Source organism: Hemitrygon akajei, chromosome 17 (assembly GCF_048418815.1).
Source record: "Hemitrygon akajei chromosome 17, sHemAka1.3, whole genome shotgun sequence".
NCBI lineage: Eukaryota > Metazoa > Chordata > Chondrichthyes > Myliobatiformes > Dasyatidae > Hemitrygon > Hemitrygon akajei.
This window is the reverse complement of record NC_133140.1, coordinates 6661629-6672444: the sequence shown is the minus strand read 5'-3', so window position 1 is coordinate 6672444 and position 10816 is coordinate 6661629. Positions and strand designations below refer to the sequence as shown.

At 38.6% G+C, this 10816-nt stretch overlaps 1 protein-coding gene across 4 annotated transcripts in view; it reads right to left on the bottom strand.

Annotated features, from left to right (window-relative positions):
• Positions 1-3299: 3299 nt before the first annotated feature.
• LOC140740454 (anillin-like) overlaps positions 3300-10816 on the bottom strand; it is a 73077-nt gene continuing 65560 nt past the window's right edge. For all 4 annotated transcript variants that reach the window (XM_073069616.1, XM_073069618.1, XM_073069620.1 and 1 more), the window contains 5 exons: positions 9414-9467; positions 8680-8766; positions 7139-7246; positions 6188-6360; positions 3300-4160 (listed from right to left, as the gene is read on the bottom strand). In XM_073069616.1, coding sequence (XP_072925717.1) covers positions 4037-4160; positions 6188-6360; positions 7139-7246; positions 8680-8766; positions 9414-9467 — 546 coding nt within the window. In that variant the 3' untranslated portion in view covers positions 3300-4036. The remainder of the gene's footprint in view (positions 4161-6187; positions 6361-7138; positions 7247-8679; positions 8767-9413; positions 9468-10816) is intronic.

The window sequence follows — 10816 nt, the reverse complement described above, 5'->3', positions numbered from 1 at the left end:
TGCAAAACTGGGCTGAGAAGTGGCAAATGGAGTTCAACCCAGACAAGTGTGAGGTGGTTCATTTTGGTAGGTCAAATATGATGGCAGAATGTAGTATTAATGGTAAGTCTCCTGGCAGTGTGGAGGATCAGAGGGATCTTGGGATCTAAGTCCATAGGACTCAAAGCAGCTACGCAGATTGACACTGGTTAAAAAGGTGTATGGTGTATTGGCCTTCATCAATTGTGGAATTTAATATAGGAGCCAAGATGTAACGATGCAGCTATATAGGACCCTGGTCAGACCCTACTTGGAGTATTGTGCTCAGTTCTGGTTGCTTCACTACAGGAAGGATGTGGAAGCCATAGAAAGGGTGCAGAGGAGATTTACAAGGATGTTGCCTGGATTGGGGAGTGAACTCAGCCTTTTCTCTTTGGAGTGAAGGAGGATGAGAGGTGACCTGATAGAGGTGTACAAGATGAGAGGCATTGATCATGTGGATAGTCAGAGGCTTTTTCCCATGGCTGAAATGGTTGCCACAAGAGGTCACAGGTTTAAGGTGCTGAAGAGTAGGTACAGAGATGTCAGGGGGTAAGTGTTTTTTTTTTACTCAGTGGTTAATGTGTGGAATGGGCTGCCAGCAACAGTGGTGGAAGCGTATACGATGGGGTCCTTTAAGAGGCTTTTAGATAGATACATGGTGTTTAGTAAATTAGGGGGCTATGGGTAAGCCTAGTAATTTCTAAGGTAGAGATATGTTTGGCACAACTTTATGGGCCGAAGGGCTTGTATTGTGCTGTAGGCTTTCTATGAATGGCGAGGCAGCCTCAATGGGCTGGATGGCCTACTCCTGCTCGTATTTCTTATGGTCTTATGAAATATGGTTGTTCAAGAGGTCAGAATTGGGAATGTGGAGATAAAATAGAACTCAGGCAATTTGAAAGCAAGGATGGGTTGTTGCTTAATTGGGGATCATTTAACTTAACCATATATAACCATATAACAATCACAGCACGGAAACAGGCCATTCCGGCCCTCCTAGTCCGTGCCGAACTCTTAATCTCACCTAGTCCCACCTACCCGCACTCAGCCCATAACCCTCCACTCCTTTCCAGTCTATATACCTATCCAATTTTACCTTAAATGACACAACTGAACTGGCCCCTACTACTTCTACAGGAAGCTCATTCCACACAGCTATCACTCTCTGAGTAAAGAAATACCCCCTCGTGTTTCCCTTAAACTTTTGCCCCCTAACTCTCAAATCATGTCCTCTCGTTTGAATCTCCCCTACTCTCAATGGAAACAGCCTATTCACGTCAACTCTATCTATCCCTCTCAACATTTTAAATACCTCGATCAAATCCCCCCTCAACCTTCTACGCTCCAATGAATAGAGACCTAACTTGTTCAACCTTTCTCTGTAACTTAAGTGCTGAAACCCAGGTAACATCCTAGTAAATCGTCTCTGCACTCTCTCTTAATTTATTGATATCTTTCCTATAATTCGGTGACCAGAACTGTACACAATATTCCAAATTTGGCCTTACCAATGCCTTGTACAATTTTAACATTACATCCCAACTTCTGTACTCAATGCTCTGATTTATAAAGGCCAGCGTTCCAAAAGCCTTCTTCACCACCCTATCTACATGAGACTCCACCTTCAGGGAACTATGCACTGTTATTCCTAGATCTCTCTGTTCCACTGCATTCCTCAATGCCCTACCATTTACCCTGTATGTTCTATTTGGATTATTCCTGCCAAAATGTAGAACTTCACACTTCTCAGCATTAAACTCCATCTGCCAACGTTCAGCCCATTCTTCTAACCGGCATAAATCTCCCTGCAAGCTTTGAAAACCCACCTCATTATCCACAACACCTCCTACCTTAGTATCATCAGCATACTTACTAATCCAATTTACCACCCCATCATCCAGATCATTTATGTATATTACAAACAACATTGGGCCCAAAACAGATCCCTGAGGCACCCCGCTAGTCACCGGCCTCCATCCCGATAAACAATTATCCACCACTACTCTCTGGCATCTCCCATCTAGCCACTGTTGAATCCATTTTATTACTCCAGCATTAATACCTAACGACTGAACCTTCTTAACTAACCTTCCATGTGGAACTTTGTCAAAGGCCTTGCTGAAGTCCATATAGACTACATCCACTGCCTTACCCTTGTCAACAGTCCTCGTAACTACTTCAAAAAATTCAATAAGGTTTGTCAAACATGACCTTCCACGCACAAATCCATGCTTAGCAAACAATGATTGGAACTTGGTGCAGTTTTGAGAGCAAATGAGGCCAGTCTATGATGATCTAGTTTACAATTGCAAACATTTAAGGGTTGGAGTTGAGACATGAAAAATAAACTTTTTATTTTATTGGGATGCAGCACAGAAAATACCCTTCCTGCCACACTGCCCAGCAATGGGGCAGCACCAGGCCCAGTTCCTACTGCTGCTTGTGAGGAGTTTGCTTTTCCAGCAAGTTTCCTCCCATATTCCAAAGATGTATCAGTTGGTAGGCTAATTGGTCACTGTAAATTGGCCCTATGCTGTTGTATGTCAAAAAAAATCCCACTTTAACCCTAGCCAATTTACAATGACCAATTAACCTGTCCAGTACATCTTTAGATTTGAGAGGAAACCCCACAGGGAAGACATACAAACTTCTCACTATATGAAAAGTCTCCTGCAGTGGAAGTAAACCATTATTATATTACCTCAAGCTATATCATGTCAAATTTATCCCTCAACATAAAATATGACAAATGAAATTTAGTGGGAACCAAAAAACTATAGTGCGTTTATAGTGTTTGCTTAGGATATTAGCTAAAGCACATTGGAATGAGTCATGAATTGTGTCTCCACTCTTTCTCACAGCATCACTATTGTCTGTAATTGGGTTAATCTACTTTTGAATTAAGTGCACTTGCAGTTCCAAAGTATAAGACAGTGAGCATTGTTGTTGTAATTAAACAGCATATCCTAGTAATCATCAAGCAGGACAACAAACCTTTGCTGGACAACAATGAAATCTGTCCATTGCTTTTTATATTCATTTTGAACCCATCTTTATTTTTCCCACTTTCCATCCACCTTGCCTTACACCATTTCCTTGCATCTTTCTCAACTAAAAACTTGTTAAATATTATAGTGATGAACATTCATCGACCCAAACTGCATTTCACTCCACAAACCAAATGACAAGCAGTTGCAGTGTTTGATTAACTATTGCTAAACTATTTTCTGAAACCAGAATTCACAGTTCAAAGAAATTCAAACTAAGTAAATAAGACAAATATTTAAACGTGTGCTTTATTTGTAATGAATTACATGTATACAAGAGTTAGGACCTTTTAGAAATCGCAAAAGGATAGAAACATTTCAGATTACAGTACTAATATGCAAAGTTAAATGTTGCAAAGATGTTGAGATTAAAAAATATGCTCTTGGTGATTAATTGAAAGTTTTTTGAAAAAACTATTTCTTCATCCACTCATTAACTCTGAACTTGAACAGGTAACACTTTTGTGGGGGCATATACAAGTCCTAGCTTTAATTCCAGACTGATCTATCAAAAATATATCCACATTTTTAGTAATGGCCTAAAAAAATTGACATCCTCGAAGTATATCAAGAGTAGCATTGAAGGGGAAAACTGCTAAATCAGAGCCGACAACAATCACATGTAGAGTCAATAGCACTGATCTGGAAGGTTACTTTGGCATTCTTAGCAGTACACATTGGGAGAATGCTAACTTAAAGTAACCTGGAATTTCGTGGACTTTGTTCATAATTTGCACATAATACACAATACAAATTCAAGCTTGAAAATTGCTTGGAGTAAAAAATAGAGTTCAAGACAATATATTTTTTTACATAAACATTTGGATTAATTTCAGTTAGTAATAGCAGCAAATAATAGTGGTTGATATACAGTCAACTACTTGCAAAGCACTTAAGTGTAAAATGTAGTAACTCTGATCCCATTTCTTGTCACGAGAATGGCTCACCGGTTGAAGTGTCAGCCATATTCAGATTCTATCACTGTGTGCTGATTGTTGTGTCTGCTTCCATGTTCTGAGATTGATCAGGGCTTGGTTAAGCTTCTCTATCCATTGATTCCTCTCTTCCTTTGTGTCAGCTGACAGCCAGTATCTGCAATTATACCAGGTTAAAAGTGATTTATTTAGAGGTACTTCACAGGATAGGCCCTTCCACATGCTACTCAACAACCCCCGATTTAACCCTAGCCAGATCATGGGACAATTTACAATGACCAATTAACCTTTGGCTGTGGGAGGAAAGCAGAGCACCCTGAGGAAACGGTCATTGGGAGATGATGGAAGGAACTGAACCTAGGTCGCTGGTACTATGAAGTGTTTTGCTAATCACTAAGCTACTGTGCTGCGTGTTATGGGTCACATGTAGAGAATACAAATTCTTCATTAGAAATTTAGTCATTAGAATACCGTAGATTTCGCACTACAGAGCGCACCTGATTAAAAGCCGCTGGCTCTAATTTTAGAAAGAAAATCAATTTTGTACTTGTACAAGCCGCACCGGATTTTAGGCCGCAGGTGTCCCACGTTGTAATATGAGTTATTTACACAGAAAAATATTACACGTGAGGATTTTTTAACTTTTAATTAAATCCGTATGGTAACATAAACAAATACATATTGCAAATGCCTTTAACTTAAAAGCAGCGTTTTCGCTCGGGTCTAATGTGCTCGGCTAATGTGCTCGGGTCTAATGTGCTATCGCAAACCGGTATTTCCCACAAGACCGCGGCAAAACCGGATGTGATGTCATAGTATCCCGGGATGTACAGAAAACAAATAGATAGATACTTTATTCAACTAGAAAATACTAACAAATGAATTACTAAGCGAAAATATTATAAACTAAATAACTGCCATAAAGGCAGCACAATGCTTTTCTTCGAGAGTTTTCCATGTTGATGAGGGTGAGTACAAATGACTGATTTACAATAATTGTGAAAGTGCGCTTGATTTATCGTACAATTTCATTGGACCTCTGTGAACTACTCATCAATTTTATTGGTCTACTGTTACGAGGCAAAATGTTTTTGGCGGCATGAAAAAAAATCATGCATTAGCCGCACCGTAGTAAAGGCCGCAGTGTTCAAAGCTGTTCAAAGCGTGGGAAAAAAGTAGCGGCTTATAATCCGACATCTACTGTAGTTAAATGAGATTTGAACAAAGTCTATTTCTTGCTGGCCTCAGACACTCCACAAATGGCAAACAGTTGTGGAGTGTTATTTGCCTCACAGCACCAGCAACTTAGTTCAATACAGACTGTAGTTTACATGTTCTGCGGCCACATAGGTTTCTTTCATGCTACTTTCCTCCCATGTACCAAAAAAATGCCAGCTGTGGGTGGCTGAGTGATAGAATCTGGAGATACTGTGGGAGAATAAACAGGATTCATATAAATGGGTCGCTTATTGTCCAATTTTTGCACTTTAATGCTCAATAAATGAAGTGATGCTCCATGTCCTTATACTTCAGGAACAGGTGTCAGCCATCAGAATTCAATAAATCAAAAATGAGTCTCTTAAATTTCAGATTACTTTGAACCTATGGTACTTTAAGATTTATTGAGACTTTGATGTACTGATTTTTTATTTAATTCAGTGCCAGCAAAATAAAATCCAAGAAATAGCACCCACTAAAGATGCAACAGGACTTTGTCTGAACTACCTCAAATATCCAAATCCAGTGGCACAATCAGCGCCGACATCCCAACAAGATTTAGTCAGCTCACTGGAGCAGGTGATGTGTATGTGTTCAGTAATTGGAGTGGGATTTAAAATGTCTTTTACTTTGGTAGGAATGTCTTTTACTACTATCCAACTATTATGAATGACAAGGTGGCAACACAGTGTCTCCCATTAACTGACAGCTATGAAGTTGAAATATTCTAAAAACAAAAAAAGCTTAATGAATCACAAGACCCAAATATTTAGTGTAGTTTATCAGTTTGTTCAGAAATTTGGAGGCAAAGTCAAGCTGGCCAGGCATCATCTTTCTCCAACGTTAGGAGGGACTTGAGATTAAGTAAAAATATAATGGCATCTTTTTGGGAAGCAGAACCTTTGGGGGCGGGGAAGAAAGAGAGAAACCATTCAGCATTAACTCCCAACAGCTAATGACACTTACTTAGTAAAGCAGAGATTGTTATGACACTGAACAGTTAGACTTTCACAATCATCTTTCGACTGAGGTCGTGTTGTGATCATCTCCAAGGTTTTAGGCCTGGAACAGAACTCACGACTGGCAGGTTCAATCTTTTCCATGGTGCAGTCAGCCAAGTTAATACAGCCAAAAGGTTTCTGGATAAAATGATGTGTATTCATGTCATTATACAAGTTTGTAGTATTTTTAAAAAATAATGACATTTTTGTCACACTACAGTTTCTTAATAGTAGACATTTGAGCTGAAACTCAGTAGATAGAGACTGCACATTATAAAGCAGTAACTCCTTGAGATTTAGAGAAAACCTCAATACAAAGCAAATCTTGAACTAATTACTACTTGTTTACCACACTAAAAACCACAAATCAGTTCTTTAGTGTACTGGTATAATATACCAGGTATTTGTACAGTATGGAAATACACTGATTAGTAGGAAAAAAATCTTAAATAAAAAGAATATGATGTTGGTGAGTTAACAGATTTAGCCAGAACTGGGAAATTTGTTCATTTTCAAGGTCTGAAGAGCATAATCAATCATAAGTGGTTGCCATTAAATTGCTTATGGACATGGACAGACACAATTGTGTCAGACACTGGCTGGCTAACCTGTTGTCCATTCAGAACATTAGGTAAATATTTCAATATAGAAAGTTAGTGTTGCCAATACCTTACCACTGTTGAAACTAGCTTATCAAGGAGGGAAATAAAATTAAAACTTAGCTAGTTGGTTTGATCATGTGTGTTCAGCAAATTAGTTTCCTAAACAGAAGCAGTACATAGGTAACTTTCACAATCATTACCCTTAAACAAAATAAATAAATCAGCAATTCCACTTAATTTTGAAATGGGAAAAGCATCCAAATGATTTGGGTAGAGTACATCTGTAATGTTAAAAATACATATTATTATATCACCTTGTGTTTCACTTCATTGGGATAAGTCCAATAGGAAAGCACGTCGCCAGAAAGCACAAACCATCGACGATGCCATGCACCAAACCCACTCACATCCTGAAATATAGTCTGGGGGAGGGGAAAAAATTAGTGTTTGAAATTAAGTCCAGCCATATTCAAGAAACAGGAAACTGGCAAGGCAACTTGAAATCATTCTCATTATATTACTTGGTCAACAATACAAGGCAAATTTACTAGTGGAAGTGCATAGCATATAGGGGAACACCTCACAGCATTGCTGTTTCATATTGACATACAGTCAGCCCTCCTTATTCGCGAGGGATTGGTTCCGGGACCCCTCGCGGATACCAAAAACATGAATGCTCAAGTCCCTTATTCAACTTGTCTCAATGCAGTGGACCTTAGGACCCAGCGGAACCCCAGACCTCATTTAACCTGTCTTAGTGCAGTGGACATTAGGACCCAGCGGCAGAGCTCTGAATCTGCAGTGTTTCTGTTCATAAAAATAATCACGATTGAAAATAAAGTGGAAATAATAAAGCGATCGGAAAGAGGTGAAACGCCATCAGTCATTGGAAAAGCATTAGACTATAGGCAATCAACGATCGGAACAATTTTAAAGGATAAAGTGAGAAAGGCCCTATCCCAATGAAAGCTACAATTATTACTAAGCAACAGAGTGGTTTAATTATTGGGTTTTGGGATTTGGGTTTTTGATCCTCCACAACAACCAGGCATGGATGGAGAGCACGCTCGGAAGTGGTCTGTCACTGGATCGTACTCAGGAACTTCCATTCCCAAGCCTAGCACTGAAACATACGTTCTTAAGTGTTTCATATGCATAGAAAGGCGAAATATATACTATATACTAAGACAAACATTTGACAAACTAACGCTAAATAATACCGGATATACCTGTTCCAACTTAGTAAGAAAACTTCTAATTTTTTTCGATCCCGATCCACGATAACCTACGCACATCCTCCCGTATACTTTAAATCTCTAGATTACTTATAATACCTAATATAATGTAAATGCTATGTAAAATAGTTGTTATACTGCATTGTTTATGGAATAATGACAAGAAAAAAGTCTATACATGCTCGAACAACAAGTGCTGGAAGAGCACTTCTAGGTTTTCTCGATTCACGGTTGGTTGAATTCGCGCATGCGGAACGCGTGGATAAGGAGGGCCGACTGTACATTCTTTTACAGATGCTTGGCAGACTGGGAAGTCAATAGTTTCTCGTCTATAATAATTTCATCTCTATGAAGATGCCATGGTAGTACAGCAGTTAGTACGGTGCTAGTATAGCTCAGGGCTTTTGGAGTTCAATTCCAGCGCCATTTGTATGCACATTTTTCCCCCAGTCTGCTTCATTCTCTACCCACAGTCCAAAGATGTACTGCTTAGTAAGTTAATTCATCATTGAAAACTGTCCTGTGTTAAATAGGTAGGTGTGGCCAGAAGGGCCTGTTCCGTGCTGTATCTCTAAAATACAAAATAACTGAAGGTATTCAAAACAATAATCAGTAATTACCAAGAATCCTGAATGCTCAACAGAGGAGTTAAAATGGCACTGCAACTTCAAATAGATGCCACCTTCAAGGGGAGACAGGAACGGAACCTGCATTTGGTTTGAGATGAATTAGTATTTCATAACTAAATTTTACAATATAGTTCCATACATTAAACTCCCAAACAATGAAAAAAAAAATCAAACACCTGACACACTGGCAACATAATTGTATAGCTTAAACGTTAACCACATTGCAAGTAATCAGAGTCAAGATTTCAGATACACAAGTGTCATAACAGGGAAGCAAGCAGTAGCTTAGTTGGTAGGAAACTTATGCACTACACACTTGCTATCATTGAGAGTATAGAAAGCAGAACCATGCAGAGACAAGCTAGAAGTGGGAGAGGAAATTCTAGACAGATGGATCAGCTACATCTACATTGCACAAAGCTGTAGTTTGGACTAGAAAATACAAGTGAATTGTCCATTTCCACATATTCCAAATGTAAATCACAATTTGGTGTATTGTACAAAATGTCAGATGTTCAATTGGCTTAAGAGCCACTACCATATGAGACCGAAATATCAGAACAAATAACTCAAGTTATTTAAACCACATAATGCACTATACACAAGTGGTCTAAGTGGGCATTGGTAAAGGATGCTGATGACTGACTAGCAGACAATCCAAAATATATTTTCTAGTCGCAAACTAAAGCCATGATACACAGTAAAGTCTAACAATTTGTAGCCACCTTATTCTGAAACTCATCTCCAAGCAGTTGCCTGACTTTTCCATCAAGCTTCATCTATGGTAAAGAGCACAAGTACAAATTAATTGATATTTACATTTTAAATTATCTGAGAGAAAAAAAAGAGGAACCAATGGATAGCACTTGAAACAAGTTCCTTCATGCTTCACAGCTCATTTGTAGCTCAGACAATTAAGTGAATGAGCAAAATGAACAGAGAGCATTTGCCAATGACCAGTTGAGAAGAGCACGTCAAAGCAGCCATTTCCTTTACAGGAAGCTCAAAGACCAGGTCCAGTGAAAATCCGTTTCTTGTTTGTACCCAACATTGCTTTGATACTAATTGCAAACTTAAATTTAGTCAAATTCCATAAAAGCATAACATGTGCAGGGATTCTAGCAAATTCTAAATTCAGTTTATTCTTTTAATAAATATTGTGTAAATCCAATTTTGTGCAATAAACAAAATGGATATTTGTTCAGCAGGATCTCCCATACAAGGGCATCAGAACTCACTTTAAAATTAGGTTTTTATCTAAATTGTAAATCAGTTATTTCAAGATGAAAATTCTAGTGATAATATAATTGAAAGAGACGTTGGATAATGATGAGAATCAACTTATTTGATTACCCCAGTTCAAAATATGGAGTTAGGAACCTCAGTAAGAATTTATAGCTGCCAGATGAAGTGGTAAATGCAGGCTCACTTTTAACATTTAATAGAAACTTGGATAGGTACATAGATGAGAGGTATATGGAGGGATATGGGCCAGGTGCAGGTCAGTGGGACTAGGCAGAAAAATGGTTCAGCACAGCCAAGGAGGGCCAAAAGGCCTGTTTCTGTGCTGTAATGTTCTATGGTTCTATATTTTAGTGTGAAATAGATGAACCTGTAGGGCAACAATCTCCGCAATTCAAAAAATCATTGTTCAGTTTAGATCTTTACAGTTATTATAATGCACGAGATAAGAATTGTCTGTACCTTTCACAGAAGGAAGGCACACTACTCACTTTTAGATTTGCGATCAAGGAAAAAATATCAGCACAACTGTAACATGACTATAGGAGCAGCAACGAAACAGTTCTTATTTCACCACTAACAAATAGGACAGAATTATTTTCTTCAATTTGTTAGCAAATTGATGAGGCGCTATCGTGTGGATAGTGAGAGGCTCTTTCCCAGGGCTGAGATGGCTAGCACGAGAGGGCACAAGTTTAAGGTGATTGGAAGTAGATACACAGGAGATATCAGGGGTAAGTTGTTGTTGTTTATAATATATATATATAAATAAAGAGCGGTGAGTGCGTGGAATGCGCTGTCGGCGACGGTGTTGGAAACGATAACGATAGAGTCTTTTAAGAGAGTCCTGGATAGGTACATGGAACTTAGAAAAATAGAGGGCTAT